General features: G+C 34.8%; 1 protein-coding gene across 2 annotated transcripts; it reads right to left on the bottom strand.

The window, feature by feature from the left end:
* Positions 1 to 672: 672 nt before the first annotated feature.
* LOC128187848 (uncharacterized) lies at positions 673 to 18254 on the bottom strand. Of its 2 annotated transcripts, none has more exons than XM_052858480.1 (10): positions 18123 to 18254; positions 15956 to 16178; positions 14879 to 15190; positions 14318 to 14536; positions 10565 to 12232; positions 7881 to 8119; positions 7001 to 7237; positions 6045 to 6241; positions 5517 to 5732; positions 673 to 2877 (listed from the first exon to the last, which is right to left on the bottom strand). In XM_052858480.1, exons 2-10 carry the CDS (start codon positions 16173 to 16175, stop codon positions 2073 to 2075), a joined length of 4113 nt encoding a protein of 1370 aa, XP_052714440.1. In that variant the 5' UTR covers positions 16176 to 16178; positions 18123 to 18254; the 3' UTR covers positions 673 to 2072. The 2 variants fall into 2 exon arrangements, with proteins under 2 accessions (XP_052714440.1, XP_052714439.1); XM_052858479.1 differs by having other exon boundaries at positions 18133 to 18244.
* Between the last annotated feature and the right edge of the window lie 325 nt (positions 18255 to 18579).

The raw sequence follows: 18579 nt of genomic DNA, 5'->3' as shown, positions 1-18579 counted from the left end.
AAAACCTTATTGCACATCTATAGGACAGCCCCAATTATATCCCAAGAGATGATGTAGCTACTCCAAAAGTTGTAAGAGGAGTTCTGGGAACCATATTTTTTTTGCCAAAAAACGTCATTTTTTGTTGCCCACTGATCCCCTTAATTAAAAAAAAAATTCTGGAACCTGATCATGCCTCAATATGACACCCCCAATCATATTCTAGAAGATCATTTGGCTACTGCTTAAAAAAAATGACGTTTTTTAAACCAGTTTTTTTGTAAAAAAACGTCATTTTTTAGCCATTAAATGACCCCCAGGACAAAATTGAAAATTCCGAAACCTTATTGCGCATCTATAGGATACCCTAAAACATATTCCAAAAGATGATTTGTCTACTTTTGAAAATGTAGGAGGAGTTCGAGGAAGAAGGTTTTTTGTGAAAAAACGTCATTTTTTACCAATTATTTGACCCCCAGGACTAACAGAGAATTTTTGAAACTTTTTTACAAAACAACATGATACCCCAAATCAAACTCCAAGAGTTCAGTTTGCTGGTTTATAAGATGTAAGAGCAGTTTGAGAAAGTAAAACGTGACAGACGGACGGACGGACGGACGGACAGACGGACGGACGGACGGAACAGGGTAACAACAATATACCCGAACTTTCTTTAGAAAGTGCGGGTATAATAAGCACTTTAAATATGGCACATATCAACAACTAGAGTCATCACACCAGTAACCAATCTAACTCCAGACCAATATGATATGATTATATTCAACAAACCCAAATTATACACTTGCTTGCTGAATTATTTTTTGCAACATGCCATCTCATATTACGGTACTAAATCCAATTTTTTTTTACAAGTTCATGAACGTACTTGCTTTTATTATAACTTGGATCAAATAATGTCTGGTTAATCTCTCTTCACCATCACCAGCAAATACACAATGTATGTATACCGGCATTTTCATTAATCTTCTTTGTTTTCATTGTGAGAGTTCTTATTAGTGAAACATCATCAGAATAAAATACTGGTCACTTACTCTAGTACTTTATCAGATGAGAAACACTATGTACATATAATAAACAATAATATACAGAAACATACAATGCAAAATCCTCTGAGCTCAGTATCATTTAAAAAAAAAAACCAAATCCCAGACTTATGACCACATTCATAAAAGCTATTCATTACATACTTAGTAATAATAAATACAGGTTTTTAGCATATGTGATACAGATTGGCCTCTGGGGCTGATACAGGTTATCAGCCCTAGGGCTGATACAGATCTGTATCACACCCCTTGCAAAACTCCACTCCTTTTTTTTGTTTTTGCATTTGTGCATGTTTTCAGACGAAAACATTTGTTACATCAACATTTTTAAGTGCAGTTGAAAACATCAAATGGTAGCAAATGCTTTGGAGCAGTTAACTTTATAAATCTGAGAAAATGCCAGTTCTGTAGCTACATGTTTGTTAAAACAATTAGATCACATAATTTAATTTTCATACATGTATAGATTATTTTCAAATAATATTTAAAATCAATTTGAACAAGTTGATGTTTTTTAAATTTTATTAATAAGTATGTAATGAATATAATAATAGATACCCTTTTTCCATATCACAGCCTGTATCAGCCCTCGACCAATATCAACCCTCGGGCCTTTGGCCCTCGGGCTAATACAAGCTGTGATATGGAAAATGGCATGTATTATTCTCTCTATATTCTTCCACTGAATTATACCCCTTTGCAAATCTGTGGGCCAAGAATTTCATTCTATTGGCCATAGTCATGTCATGTGAAAAATACATGACAAAAAACTCTATAAGATTGTTTTCATCAAGAAACTGGCAAATCCCTATCTATGTCTTTGAAAACCCACAAAGCAGACAAAATATGTTTAAGTTTGCCTTTGTAGTTTGAAGCAGAAATCCTCATTTAATTGCTTTATTGAGAACATCAAACCTGTTGCGTATGCGACTTATTATCCAAATGATTTTCATTCATAATGGCATAACACCTTGCAACTTTCTAATTCCACAAGCACTCTACTAGACATTGTCCAAATCCAACAATAGTCTATTGGATACTGCAGGTCTCTTCCTTCTTTTTGGCTTCCGGATAAGACATTCTCTGCTCACGTCCGGATGCTGTCCTGTAAGAGAAACTCTGCGACTCCGATGGACTCCTGGATGTACCAGGTAAACTTGTTGTCGGGGACGACTGGTAGGGATTGCTATACATCACTCCCGGACTTGAAGCAGGTTGAGGTGTACCAATACCACTGCTGGGCCCCGAGTACAGCTGACTAGGGGATCTCTGCGCACTCTGAGAAATGTTCCCTAGAGTGCTGGAGGAGGCCTGAGCAACACCGGATGCAGTTGACTGCAAAGAGCTCAAAGAGCTTGGCCTACTCACAGGATTTGACACAGGTGCAGGATTACTAAGTGCAGGACTGAGCTCATCATCCTTCCCTTTATATGCAATCAAATGCTCTGGATAGCTCTGATTTCTGTCGAATACGACAAATATACTTGGATTAGTTTCATTATCCACGCAAGAATCAAATCTTTTGTGACCCTCGCCTGGAATGTTTGGAGGGCATGCTATGTCCTTCTCTCCCTTGGTATATCGACCAATCAGAACTCGAGCTCGGAACATAAGACGTAGCGGACCTCTGGTGTAACAGTTGCTGTATTTAGCTGTGGTAGCAAAGTATGACCCTTTGCCATACATGGTAGCATTTTTCCCACTCAATCGAAAATCAAAATTGTTTGTACAAATACCATAGCAAGTATTAATGGAATCTGTGCCATGGAAGAGACTTTTTACATTGACACTCTCACCTCTCATTTCATGGTCCATCTCCATATTGGTCTTCCTCCTTCAAATGAATGTAAAATGACATTTCTAATAAAATCAATCTATAACAGTTAAATAACATGTTGGAAAAATACTATAAATATTGGCAAAATTAACATGTTTCTGTGCACATGGAACTGTAAATTATGCAAATGGTCAGCTTATTTCAAATAATATTCACTAAATTGCATATCATGGAATACTGTATACAGAGAAATATTCGCCCCCATTTTATTTTTGCTCCTTTTGACCTCCTTGTCAACGGGCGATTTAAAGACTGGCCGAATTCCTATGTCACAAATCATCTCTCTTTGAACACACCTGTGTCTGGGCGAATTCAGGACAGGGCAAAACTGTTTGCTAGTAAGAGTAAAAGGGTGAAGAAAATTACATTGGGTGAAAATAACCCCGTATCCAGTATGCCAGTACGCGAGCATGTTAAGGATTCCCAATTGATTTTACAGCGATATGTAGAAAGTCACTTGTCTGTACTTCATACGATATGACGTCATAATTAACTTTGACATCACGATCTGCATTCCTGTTGATAGTTCTCAGGGAATGTTTCTTAAAACGTTAAAAGTGAATTATATCAAACCAGTATAATACTGCATGTTTCCTTTACATAGATGCTGCCGTTAATGCGAAACGTACAGAATTCATTCATATTAAAAACCAGTATCAAATAATCAGCAGTTTTATAGCTTCGTTTTAAGTAAAAGACTATTTATAAACTAGTGGTTTGGAGACTCTCCCTGCTACGTGTAAACAACTGAATGAAGAAATTTCCATGCATGTAAAACCAGTTTGGCGCAGGTGAAAGATCAACACAATTTTAGAATATTTTACGTAATATTGGTAGAGAATATAAGTACTAATGTGAATCTGATTGGGAAACCTACGGATTTACCCCAATTTTTTGTAAATCGCTTTTGATTAGTAAAAATGTGCATTATTTTGATGATTTTGTGGAATGTTTCAACAATATCTTCCATAAACGAAATATCTATTTCTTTCCCAAGCAAGAACTTCAAAGTATATGACTTAACAAAGGAGTTTTATCAAAAATATGTATGATTTAATGTCATTGATCACCTGCGCCGATGCGATTTATATAGATCATACGCATTATTAGGATTCGCCCGTCACGTGATTACAAAGTACATATGACGTCACAAAAATGCATCAAATGTAATGTTTAACATCGGTGTCAATAAATGTATCATAGATTTTAAGAAATACTCCCGGTCAAAGTATTTTTACGATGATTTAAAAATATCGTTTTCCAGCCGTATTTTAGCATCGGGACGCCTTAACATTGTTGCGTAGATTAGTTGCAGTTTATGATGCCATAATCACTCAGAAATTCTGTTCACTCCTCCACTTTGCATTTCTTCTTTTATCTTTAAAAGTTTTCTTAAAGGGGAATGGTCACGATTTTGGTAAAAAATTCTGTTCACTCCTTTACTTTGCATTTCTATGTTTATCTTTTAAAGTTTTAAAAAGAATAACTGAACTTTATTTATTTTACAACGATTGATAAGCAAGTTCTAAAACTTATATTAATCTCTCTCGTTTGCACTGATTGCATTTATGGAGTAAAGCATTCATAGTTGTTAAAAATAGAAAGTGGAAAAGTAGGAATTTGTTGAGCCTAAATGAACCATTAGACAATGGTGTGAATAGCTAAGTGGTAAAGCCTACAAATGCAGGAGTTTTAAGTGCATATCCCCATCATTTTCATAATGTAATTGGTCATTCCTCCTTGCCAATTAAGGTTCTGCATATGTTAAAGTGGAATGCTACCAACATTGTATATTACAAATCATTGACCTTTTTTCACTTTTGCCATAATTATCTGCAGACGAATTTAAGACTAGGTGAAACCACTGAATTGTAAAGAGACAGAGTTATCTCTTTGAACACGGTTGCATCTGGGCAAATTATAGACAGTGTGAAACTGTTTACAGAAATAGAAGGGCGAAAATAACATGGGGCAAAAATAACCTTGTATACCATGTACAAGGGCTGTCCAAAAAGTTCGTGGACAATCATACTTTTGTCATTTTAAATGAATTCATATATACATATTGCATATTGAATTGCTTGTCATAAAATTTTTGAATGCTTTTCCTAAATTTAAACTAAAATTCTACTGTATCAAAGGGTCGTAAAATGTAAATGAAATGCGAAGTACAAACTTTTTGGACAACCCTCGCATGTCTGAATATTCAGAAGACATGTACATGTAATCAAAATTTAACAACTGACAAACAGAAAGTTTAATTATTATTGCATGTTTCATGTTTGAATACATAGGAGCATGCAAGGAAGAATAAGCAAATACATAATGAGAATTAATGGCTGAACCAAAATTGAACCTGCAATTCTGTATTTCAAAATTTCAGTGTAGAATTCTATCATGTAAACTTAATCAACGCCAATTCAAATCCACACTAACTTCTTGAAAAATCAATATACAATATATACAATATGCAATATGCTGTATAACTTGTAATATAATATGTCTTTCTCAATCTAATTTATTACCCTTATCCCTAAATGTGTAATATTTGGCTTATAATAAGCCAAATATTACACATTTAGGGATAAGGGTAATAAATTAGATTGAGAAAGAAAACATCAGTGAACTTGACTTACATATTGAACTCCTTCCAAAGACTTAAGTTCTGAATCCGATAAATATTACTGATAGTGAAGTAGTCCTCCTTCAATGTATCAAACATGGCTCCCTTCACCTCTCTGTACTCTTTACAGGATTCATCAAGTTCTACCAACTCAAAGGGGTGGGCCAAGTCCCAAGGGGCCCAGCCCGGGGGTACAGGTCCTGTAGCCGACACTTGAATAATAGGTGGGCTGAAATATATAAAATTTATTTGTGTCAACAACAATGAACCTCAAGCTCTAATGAAAAAATCAAAAACATTTTTGTTTTCATTTCTCTAAGATACCAACAAAATGAAAATTATTTTGAAAAAACCATCCCTTTGGCGAAAAATTTGCAATACGGATATTCATTTTGCTGGAAATGCAAATGACTTCAATTGTGTTATTATCATGTTAAATAAAGTTTATATGTATTTATATGTAAAACAATGAAAAGAATGGAAAAATCTTTCAACTTTTGATAATAAAGATAAATAAAATATCATGTAAAAAGATTTTTACTATATCTTTGCTGCCACATCTGTAATGGACACAAACACAGGTCTGCGCAGGATCTTTCGTTCCTTGCCCGTGTCCAGATTGACCTGTGTCCAATCAGCCAACTCTATTTTGTACTTAAATTTGTAGTTCTCTCTGGTGAAAAGGTAGGTTTTTTGTCCCATGACATATTTTTTCTCCAATGTGTACTGGAATCTATCCTGATAAAGAAAACCACTAAAGGAGTTTAACTAGGTGACAAAAAATCTTATGAATGGACAATATCATCATTGCAAACTAAAACCAATATGTATGATCCTCTCCCATCTGGTTGCTTGAGACAACAATATCTTGTAGTTCATTAAGACCATAGTCAGAGATTACATGACCTTTTGATGTAACTTCTTATAATATAAACAAAGTTTACATAAAACAGGTTGGTTACCGCTGATGAGGTAACAACCAAATGCATTTAGATTTTAAAACAGGGTTAAATGTGATGTAACAGATGACAATGAGTATTCAGTATTACAATACTTCATGCGTTTATCAAGCAGCCAAGGGTAGGCGAGAGCTATGCAGACACCAGACCATGACGAAAGACAATGGAGCAATACAATATATGTAGATGGAAAGAAATTCCAATTAATTAATCAATGTAGATTTCTTATTTTAGGGGAGTACTTAATTCTAATTTTGTAAAATTGTTAGTGACAAACTTGTTTTTCATATTTCATATTGGTCACAACTATCAGAAAAAACAGAAGCAAGATTTTTGATTTTTTTTCAACAAAGACATGTATTAAATTCACACTGAATAACTTTCAATGAATCAGAAAGGCTCACAAACATAGCTTTAAATTGCGTTCATACTGAAGTTACCTAATAAACAGTATTCAGATTTTTTAACCTGGGAAGAAACAATCTGAGATGTCTGCCCACTCACTGAATTGCCCAACAATGCAGAAGACATAACCAACCTTGTCAAAGGGAACCCACTGTCCAACGTCGTTATGGTAGTACCATCTCCACTGGGTGTGGAATGATCCAGTTGTTAACGGCTTTTTCTCCTTGCCAAAGGAAGCAGTTGAAAGCCTGCGGCTGCTCAACACATCGTTGGTGTTCAGTGATTCTTCTCCATGCATTATTTCATACACCACCCCAATGTTCTCATTGAACTTCATGTGAATTTTGTACTTCCTTTCCTCATGTTCCACCTTTTAAAAATAAACAGTTTTCATACATCTATATTATTAACATCTGGAACAGTCATTCTACCTGTACATCTGTTTAGTAAATTGTTTATGATTCTGTAAAATATATTTGTATCTAAAATCAGGAGTCACAAATTGTTCCATGGCTATAAAAGTTATCAGATAACAGTCCTGCTTATGCATAAAGAATATAAGAGCCATTTAGACAAGAGGTTAGACTATGAGTAGTTGACTTGAACAGCTATTTGATGTAGGTCTGTTTTATTTTAATGTTTGCCATTCAGTCATGGCTCTTCAGCAAGATATTTTTAACTTAAATTCTGTGCCTTCAAAATCTGTGCATAATTTCCTCAAAAACCTGCATCATTCTTTACTTGTTTTGATGCAAAAAGTAGATAGTGCTACATCCTATGACAAGTCTCTATATGTTCAGGGCAAATTGAGAAATTAACTCATCCAACTTTTAAAGCCTTGTTTGGGCAAACTACTTTTTCTCAAACCATATTCTGCTTGATAAATATTTCTCCACATACACTGTATAATTTTCATTTGTAGTTCACAAACTATGACAAAACATGCAAACTACACTAACAAACTTTGAGATAAATATTTCAAAGCTGATCATTTCTGTGACTATGTCAGTTACCTCTGCATCCCCTATTTCCTCCAAGTTGCAGTAGCCTCGTTCCAATTTCTCATTCTCTTCGTCATCAAAGCTGACCCATGTGCCAAATATTCGGATCTGCCACAGATAGGGAAGTGGCCTGTGGTGTCTGTCACATTTCTTCTCCTTGCAGGATCCTGGTATCAAACTTGGACAAATGTCTTTTTTGTCAGCATCTCTTTCTAGAACACTAGTATTTGTACTGACTTTTTCAGTAATTTCTGAATAAAAAAAAAAATTACAAACTTTTTCATTAAAAAAAAAACTTTACATTTACTTATTTCATTTCATTACATACATAATCATCCTATTGACATATTAGCATAGTAAAAACTTGATTTCATTATGTTTAAATTATTCATCTATGGGGTATGTTAGATCCAATAAAAAATCTTGAAATTCTTGTCTGTACTAAGGTAGAAAAACAAACCACATAATGGCCACAACCTCTGACCTTGTTAGATATGAAATATTATATTGCTATAGGCACAATTTAAGATGTAGCTAATGTACCTTACTTTTCCCTGCATGTTTGGAATTTTAGAGACTGAGTCACCCAGGTGACCATATTGCTATAAGTTTTTGTCTGTCGGTGTTAGTTGTACGTCGGTCTTAAAGTTTTGAACATTTTTAGCTTCTCCTCTGGAACCACTGAACCAATTTCTACCAAATTTGGCATACAGCATTTATGAGTGAAGGGGAGTGAAACTGTGAATGTCATGGCCCCATGCCCCCTTGGGGGCTGAGGGGTGGGGGTAAGACAATCAAAATTAGTGCAATCTTTAAAAGATCTTCTTTACTCCCAGACCTCAAGCAGTCAAACTGTTGGCATGGTTGTAATAAGCATTGATCTCGCTACCAAAATTGTGAAATTCATGGCCCCTGTGTCAGGGGTTCTGGTGTTAGGGTAAGGTTCTAAAGATTATATTGAAAAAATGCATAAATTCTTTAATAATCTTCTCCTCTGCTCCGCTCTTGGGTATTAAGCTGAACCTAGTACATTTACTTAGTTATGATGAGTAAGAGTGCCTCCACCAAATTGTGAAGTTTATGGCCCCTGGGCCAGAGGTTTTGGTGTTTGATCGGTGCTCTAGATAAATGCAGTAATTCTTTTTAAAATCTTCTTCTCTGCTCCTGGGTATTAATCAGATGAATAAGTACGAGGGTCAATCAAAAAATACGAAGACTTTTGTCATAGCTATGTTACTTAACGTCATATCATTACTAAATTTGGTAGACATAATTTAGCAATAGCTTCAAACAATTTGCAAGAAATAAATTTAATAAATTCCTTAATTTCTAAGAATTACTTAGAATCTAATCCTGCAAAAATGAGGTCACGGCGCACGGTCAAAATTTGTTTTATGTCAACAATAAACCATATAATGTTGAAAGTAATATCTCTATAGATTGGGCTTAAAATAAAAAAAATATTGAAACCTCAAATTAAGTATAGTCATGGTATTCATGTTCCAAATAATGACGGGATATATTGTTTTGTCGAACGGATATTAGAAACTAAAGAGAGATAGTCCTCTTTAGAATTGACTAAAAACATCGACGTCGCTGGACGTCACGGCGCAACGACAGGTACAAACAAAATGGATTTAACTCAGGAAAAAGCCGATACAAGCTATGAAAATGCTCTATGGTGCAAAAAATAAGTCAACAATTATTTGCAAGTTTGTGTTTAACTGTAATGAATTATGTGGGGGTGGTGGTAATTGTATTTTGATTATAAAACAGTCCGAAAGAGAGTAGAATATCTGTAAATATTTGGTCTATAAAAAAATAACGTCAACCTACGTTCAGGGTTATCCTTACTGTAAACTAATAGATACATGTTTAGACAATGAAAACTTTGGAGAACTAACTTGTGATTCTCAAACAAATGTGTGCAAATAAGATGTTAAGTGGTTCAGTGCCATTTTAAATTGTAAGGAGAAAGGCACAAGAGACTAAGCGTGATATAAAGATGGGGTATATCTATAAACTGTGCGTGTTTAATCTTGACGTTATGTTTTGAACGTTACCGTGCGCCGTGGTGACTATTAAACATGTTGTTTTTAAAAAGGTGTAACAAAAATACCGTTTCATCAAATGGACTAAAACTTCGCATATCAATAACATAAGTGTAGGTGCACAGATTAATCTGTTTAGTAAGACTTTCTTGAAAAATATATGATAGACAGCCGCATTGTCTTCATATTTTTTGATTGACCCTCGTACATAGTAATGATGGGGAAGAGTGCCTATATATTCAAAAATTAAGAATCTCATGGCCCCTGGGTGAGGAGTTCTTCTGTTATGGCAGGGCTCTAATGATTATATAGGGTAGGGGGTGTAGTTTCAACCGATAATTTTTTGGTACTTATTGTTTGTTCAATTATGTCACTGTATGCATGTATGCTATGTTACAATTTTTCAATATTTTTTTTTAGAATTAAGAAAGTTTATTGGATAAAACAATCCTGGAATATTAAAAATGATTTCATTAGCCCTGTAGTTAGAATGCACATGAATATACATTGCAAAAGCCTTACTGCAGTTACTCAGGTGACTGATAAGGACGATGGGCCTCTCATTAACACTAAGAAATGCCCCCAAACCTCTGATAGTTGTCCTTTTTTATTATCCGTATGTTATTTCACTAAACATGTACTTACCTATCGGCTCTGATTCCTCTTCATTAGTGTTCCATCTGTTTTTCCTATCCAGTCTTTTCTTAGGAAGAGTCTCTGCTTTAGGTTCTGAATCCACAAACTTTGGATAGTGATACACCTCTCCAACTACATCCTTATCCCCTTCTGCATTATCTTCTTCATCATCATAATCATCATCATCGTCATCATCATCAGTATCCTCATCATACTCATTTTCTTCAAAATCTTCATCGTCCACACTTCCAACACTTTCTGCTGGATCTATTGTGGATTCAGTAGTATCACCAGGGATTTTTTTGGTACGTGGTTTCATGGGCTTGTTAATGAGAAATTTCAGCAAAGCCATTTTTTCAACTGGCCACTTCTCCATTCTATAGACAGACAGAACCCACAAGTTGTGTGGAGTACCTAGATCATGTCCCCTTGAGCAGTCAGAATCTTCACATTTGTCACGTAGAAAGTTGTAACAAATGTGAAGATATGGACAATCCTCTTTATGGCATTTTCCTTTTGGGCAAACTTGAGGGTACCTACACAGTATTATGGTTTTTATCTCTGCATCCTTAAAAGGATTAAGACCCAACTTTGTTTTGAGTTCTCGGTTTGGCCCCTTTGTAAATGTATGGCCTTTTCTGCATTTAAATCCACGTTTACACCATCCGTTTAAGAAAAAGTTGCAAACATGGAAGTGATTGCATTCCTTGCGATTACATTTCTTATTTCCTCCAAACCCCATGTTATCAACACACACAGTGGCATCCCTAAGATAGGGTCCTATGACAACAGGCCTACCATTTCGTTTAAAAACTGACAACCTATTCTTGGGTGTCTTGACCCAGTCATCGAAATCAGCAGGCAAAGGAGAAAACTCCTCCTTAAATTTCTGTATGCTAGCACACCCTCCTAATGTTTTCACAAGATATCTGAAGACTTTTGCTTCAGAGAAGTTCTCATCAGACTCATCACCCAGATCAAGGGCAGCTTGCTGATGTTTGTTTTCTGCCTCATCCTTTTCTCCTTCCTGACCCCCACTGTTGTGCCTCTGGGAATTAGCACCCCTTCCTCCTCTACCTCTTCCCCTGCCTCCTCTTTGAATTCTTCCTCCTCTTCCTCTTCCTGATTGTGAAGTTTGACTGCACACACTTTCATTGTCAGAATCATCCTGCACATTTAAATCGTGTGTACTACCAGATGGTTGTAAACCTCCTCTACCTCTTCCCCTGCCCCTCCTGTTGGCGCCTCTTCCTCTACTTGACTGCGATACATGACTAGTGTCACTGTCATTACCAGATTCATCTTCTTCCCCATCATCCCCCGGCAGTGCCTCCCCTGCTTTGGTTCCTTTCCCTCTTCTTTTCCCTCTCCCACCTCGTCTACGACCTCCTCTTTCAGACTGGGAATCATCATTTATATTATCGTCTTTCAGGTTGCCTCTACTTCCCATATCTATTTCTTTCTGAGGTTTCCCACCTTGGTTTTTTTGCATTGTTTTATTACCAGTTGGTGGCCTTTTACTCTTAACATTCACATCTGGGAGGGTCAACTTCTTCAAGTCTTCCATTGTGTCATTGAAGATTCTCTCCATATCTTCTCCTTCATCTTTGAGTTTTGATTTTGGTTTTGCCTTTTCTTTCTTCTCAGAAGATCCCTGATCATTTCCTGAACCTTTTTCTACAGAAGAGAATAAAATGTAAGATGTAACCATTTTAAGAAGATGTAGTATACTAGACTATATATCCTTTAATTTATATCTTCTGCAAAAAAAAACCCTGCCAATAGAAAAGATCTAAAAATAGAAACTGCGAAGTATTATCTATTGATAATTTCCAAGAATAACGAAATGTAAGTTATCAAAAAGATGCATTCTTTCCATACTGTTCACTAATGCCATTAGTATTTACTCAATTCTTTCAAGGAATTTCTGTGTACTTGAAGGAAATTTTTGTTTATGAATAAATCATCTCAAATTTAGTTCCATACAATCTTTCAATTCCATTTGATGAAATAAACATGTAGCTGTTGTTAATAAAGAAGATATTTTACATTTTATTCCATCCTCTTTCCGGAATTATTAAGACCCAATTAACAGTAATTGGGTAAAGGTTTTATTAGTAAATACTGTATACTAAAATGTTATATTTTTTTTTGCTATAAAGATAGACCTTTTTTCTACTTTTAATTGAGAAAAAAGTCCTGAACAAGACAATGCTACTATACACAAATGCATTCAATATTAATCTAATACAGGATACATGCATTGTCAATCTTTAGTTTTTTTTAGTTGTTAATTTGTTAAAAATTGGCAATATCTTTGTGTTGTTGCATAAGGGGACAATATATGACAATGCAAAACGACAGAGTATGATAAATGCCTGAACCTTCAATACATATAATGTTGAACAAAACGACAGAGTATGATAAATGCCTGAACCTTCAATACATATAATGTTGAACAAAACGACAGAGTATGATAAATGCCTGAACCTTCAATACATATAATGTTGAACAAAACGACAGAGTATGATAAATGCCTGAACCTTCAATACATATAATGTTGAACAAAACGACAGAGTATGATAAATGCCTGAACCTTCAATACATATAATGTTGAACAAAACGACAGAGTATGATAAATGCCTGAACCTTCAATACATATAATGTTGAACAAAACGACAGAGTATGATAAATGCCTGAACCTTCAATACATATAATGTTGAACAAAACGACAGAGTATGATAAATGCCTGAACCTTCAATACATATAATGTTGAACAAAACGACAGAGTATGATAAATGCCTGAACCTTCAATACATATAATGTTGAACAAAACGACAGAGTATGATAAATGCCTGAACCTTCAATACATATAATGTTGAACAAAACGACAGAGTATGATAAATGCCTGAACCTTCAATACATATAATGTTGAACAAAACGACAGAGTATGATAAATGCCTGAACCTTCAATACATATAATGTTGAACAAAACGACAGAGTATGATAAATGCCTGAACCTTCAATACATATAATGTTGAACAAAACGACAGAGTATGATAAATGCCTGAACCTTCAATACATATAATGTTGAACAAAACGACAGAGTATGATAAATGCCTGAACCTTCCATACATATAATGTTGAACAAAACGACAGAGTATGATAAATGCCTGAACCTTCAATACATATAATGTTGAACAAAACGACAGAGTATGATAAATGCCTGAACCTTCAATACATATAATGTTGAACAAAACGACAGAGTATGATAAATGCCTGAACCTTCAATACATATAATGTTGAACAAAACGACAGAGTATGATAAATGCCTGAACCTTCAATACATATAATGTTCAACTAAACGACAGAGTATGATAAATGCCTGAACCTTCAATACATATAATGTTGAACAAAACCACAGAGTATGATAAATGCCCGAACCTTCAATACATATAATGTTGAACAAAACGACAGAGTATGATAAATGCCCGAACCTTCAATACATATAATGTTGAACAAAACCACAGAGTATGATAAATGCCCGAACCTTCAATACATATAATGTTGAACAAAACGACAGAGTATGATAAATGCCCGAACCTTCAATACATATAATGTTGAACAAAACGACAGAGTATGATAAATGCCCGAACCTTCAATACATATAATGTTGAACAAAACGACAGAGTATGATAAATGCCTGAACCTTCAATACATATAATGTTGAACAAAACGACAGAGTATGATAAATGCCTGAACCTTCAATACATATAATGTTGAACAAATCCTTTAAGGCAAATTCTGCTGCTTGTTTCTTTGCATCTTTCTTTGTCAACCCATATCCTTCAAAAAGTCTGCCCCCTACTTCGACACTTATGCACACAAAATCATTGTTGGTAGGTTGGTCTTGGTACTTCAGCCCTGGCTTCAAATCATTCAGTTTCACCACTGGATGCTTTGACTCAAACTTAGCTGACCCTGTAATGATCATAACATGATTTGTTTGTGAAGTTCTTTAACCCATTTTAGTGTTAATTTTACAAATTTAGTCCTCTGTATGTTTAATAGTCAAGAGATTTTTCTATCTTTTATGTATTTTGTTTACCATATCTTTGAATTAGGTTTAAGTTACTTACAGCTATTAACATTCATTTAATATTTAATATTACCATCTAAACATTTGGTAAAACATAACATGCCATTATAAATTAAATATTGCTACGTGAGCTAAAACATTTCATGCTTGAATTGAGTGGACATTTTAATCAGAAATTATGTTTCGTTTAGTATTTTTAAAGACATTATAAATCCAAACCAGACCTGCTGAGGAATCGTGTCTTGGTGGCTGCGTTAGTGGTTGTTGTGGCAAAGACATCTGGTGTGGTGGCAGTGACATCAGCGGTGCTCGTACACCTGGGGCATTTGGTGGTGGATAGTTTGGCGGCATTCCAGGATAAATCTGATGTTGTCCTGGATAGTTGACCACCCCCCCTGGCAGGTATGGGGGTAATGGCACATTAGTTTGGGGAACCCCCGGCTGCCAATTGGTTGGATTGCCAAGAAGAGACGTCTGAGAATTAAAGTTTTGTCCTGGGAACAAGTCTTGATGACTTCCATACCTATTTTGTTGCCCTATTCATGCAATACAAAAAATACATAATGTACCATATTAATATTAGTACTGGCCTATGACCAATTCTCACCAAGTGCCTTGCTAAGTCATTTTTTTCCAAACATGAAATTTGATATGAAAAATGAAGTAATGATGCACTGGGAAGAAATGGTTCTTGGCGAGAATTGGTCTTGGGCCTGTAGAGATATTTATAAAACTGAATCATAATATGAATTGAAAACAACTATTAGTATCATTAACATTTTATCATAAAGAATTCATATTAAATTTTATGAAAATTGGTATATATTGGAACCATTTCAACAAGTGCTTGGACTTTGTGTAGTTGAGTCAAACGTAATATGACGTAGACCCGTCTATTTCATTGTAGCCCACTCAGCCATGGCTCTTTGAAATCAACACGATTTGTCTGGCGTTTGAGCTAAGACTACGCAACTGGTGTATATTTCGTTTGAAACCAGCATAATTTTTTACTTGTTTTGATGCAAAAAATAGAGAGTTACGATCTACTGAACGTCCAAGGTCTTGTTTAAATGGTTCTAATAGGTAGATATAAATGTGCCCTCTTGTTATAAACTGGCTACAGTTAAACCCATATTATTGGATGCTGCATGTTCAAAGGATTTTGTTGATTTGGACCATATTTTAAAAAATACAATGAATTCAAGCGTTTTATACAAAGAGGACTCATACAGTATATTTCCTACAGAAACCTCTAAACATATTGGAGAGAGATGTACCACTTTGGAGACCCCGTTGTCTACCTGAATGCCCTCTTGGGTTATCATGCCCTCCTCCTCTGGGGGTCTGACTTCCACCTTGTGGTCCCCCTCGGCTACCTTGCGGTCCTCCTCTGCCACCTTGCGGCCCTCCTCTGACATTTCCTCCTCTCCCAGACTGGCCTCCCCGACCCTCTCCCTGGGACCCTCCCCTGGGCTTTCCCCGACCACCACCCCTACCACCTCTTCCTTTGCTGTCACTCATATTCTAAAAAGGAAAAACAACTTTGGTTTTAATTGTAATTCAAATTAAAAAAAAACACATTAAAATACCATCAGTATATAAATGACTCAGATATAAAATATAGATAATCTGGTGGCTGTACTCAATATTTTTTGCAAAATAGTCAATGATTTTTTATTAACCAATTTCATCACAGTTCTCTGAATTTAGGGCTGGAATAAAACTCACAGTTTTTATCACTGCTTACTTGTCAACCAAAATTTAAATAACTCAAATAATAAGTCAATTAAGGAACCTGAATCTCTGACTGTCAATTTAAACCAACTTTTTTTTATAGCTGTTCAAAGATTTATCAGAGATTGTGGTAGATTCTTGTAATTTCAGTCTTACTGCTTGGACCAAATTCAAACAGAACTGTTTATAAATACATGTACGTTTGTTTAATAATTTAACCACTTTAGTAATATCCATTTCTATGTACTTTGAAATTCCATTCTATACTACTTCACAGTTGTAAATATACTTGGTAAGAACCTCGTAAGTTGTTAGAACTTGTGTTCGAACCATTTGTATATATGTTTATGCAATAAATATGTTCAAACCAAATCAATCAATCAGTTTTTGCTAATTTTAATTTGCTAATTTTGAATTTCCAATCATTTCATATTCACAGTAATCCATACAAAACTATATTAATAATTGTGTATTTACTAAAAGTTTTGCCTTTTTATCTGAAAATATTTTTTGTAAACAGATTTCATGCATACTGAAAAAAGGGATGTATGGAAAGACTTATAGCCCTAGGGCAAGTGCTCTTCACAAAGCCCAGGAAGCCCATTTAAATTGAAAGTTTACCGATACTAGTCCCAGACCTTCAGAACATCAGACAATCAATTATTTCGAACCCTGTTATATAAAAAATTATAACCATAAGAATCTTTTTTATATGTTTCAATTCCTCCGATTGAGCTGAGATACGTAAACATTTTAATGTTTGACTTCACAGTGATCTCACGCTATATTTCCTGCGATAAGTTAAGAGGTGGATCAAACATCTGTAATGCATGTACTAGCAATTTGTTTTTTTTGGATAGAGAGATTATATATATACTAGCAAGAGCCATACTTCACTGTCATATCGATCCAATTTAAGCTAATTTTGCATGCATGTACAATAAGTATAAGTAGGGAAGACTTAAAAAAATTATGGTAGTTATTTTGAACTAGAAAAAAAAGAATAAAGAGAAAAAAATAAACAGGTAAAAAATCTACAGATATTGCATACAGTCAAACCATTAAATTGGCAAATGGAAAATTACACACCTACAAACAGGGACTGCAGGCATGGATATTTGTAATTAGAATGCAATAAATAAAAAAAATTAAAAAAAAATTATGAATTACCAGGAAAAAAAATAAAATTCAGATAACAACAAGACACAAAAAAATAATACTGTATTAACCGTTAACAATTTTGACCAAATTAAACACAAACTACGTTTACAGATTGATCAATTCTCTCCAAAAGTAAAGAACGTAAGCAAGTCTATGTATTTTGTAAGAACTTTTTTTAAACTTAGAACTTATAAATCTCTCTCTCTCTGTCTTTCTCTCTCTCTGTCTTTCTTTCTCTCAAAAATTCTTTGATCTAAGTTGATAACTAAATAACACTAAGTTGACAATGGTGCAATGTAACATGTGTAAAATTTCTTGCTGCGCTCGCCACAACGGTAGCACCGTAAAACATATTAATTCAGAAGCCCACGCGATCCAATATACTAAATCAACCTTTAGACGCTTGTACCATGCATAATCAAAACGTACATATTACATTAAAATATACATGAACTTCGAACATCCAGAATAAGGAGGCCAGATGGAGGAAGTAGGAACTATAAATATTATCTCTAACGGTAACGGTATGCCACATAAATGCAAAATGACATATGGTAAAAATAATATACTTACAATATGTTACCTTTTTTCTTGATTTCATGCACGTTTTATGAGTGTCGTTTTTAAAATCGAGGAGGAGTGGTCGGGGCCAACGAGCGTTCTGATTCCATGAATTTTCATTTCTACTTTCTTTTTCATCGGGTTGGTGTAAAAGTAGTCCGCGGAAAATATCTGGGTCATATGTCCCATCATAACATTTTTCAGATATATAGAAATAATGACAAATGTATCACGTTTAGTAGGAAAGTTTTGATATTTTTTATTTCGACAAGACTACTATCATTTTCCCGGGAAATCGGATTCCGGTTCTCGTTCAGCCCGGCTATAGTCTGTCCCAAGTTATTGCTTCCATCAATTTTTGACGATTTTTAATAAAAAAAACACTGAAAGGGAATATATCCCAGGTATCGTCATTGAACAATTATCCCTTTTCACTCATAAAATTTCACAGGAATAAAAACAATTTTCT

This window comes from Crassostrea angulata, chromosome 6, assembly GCF_025612915.1.
Source record: "Crassostrea angulata isolate pt1a10 chromosome 6, ASM2561291v2, whole genome shotgun sequence".
Taxonomy (NCBI): domain Eukaryota; kingdom Metazoa; phylum Mollusca; class Bivalvia; order Ostreida; family Ostreidae; genus Magallana; species Magallana angulata.
Note: the sequence above shows the minus strand (reverse complement) of the source record. Positions and strands in the feature narration are given on the sequence as shown.

What these genes read in the sequence shown, in the direction of transcription:
- LOC128187848 (XM_052858479.1), bottom strand. An exon ending in TAACCCAAGAGGGCATTCAG is followed by an intron (nt 15,191 to 15,955) that starts GTAGACAACGGG and finishes TTGCATGAATAG; the next exon opens with GGCAACAAAATAGGTATGGA. An exon ending in CTTTGGAAGGAGTTCAATAT is followed by an intron (nt 2,878 to 5,516) that starts GTAAGTCAAGTT and finishes ATTCATTTGAAG; the next exon opens with GAGGAAGACCAATATGGAGA.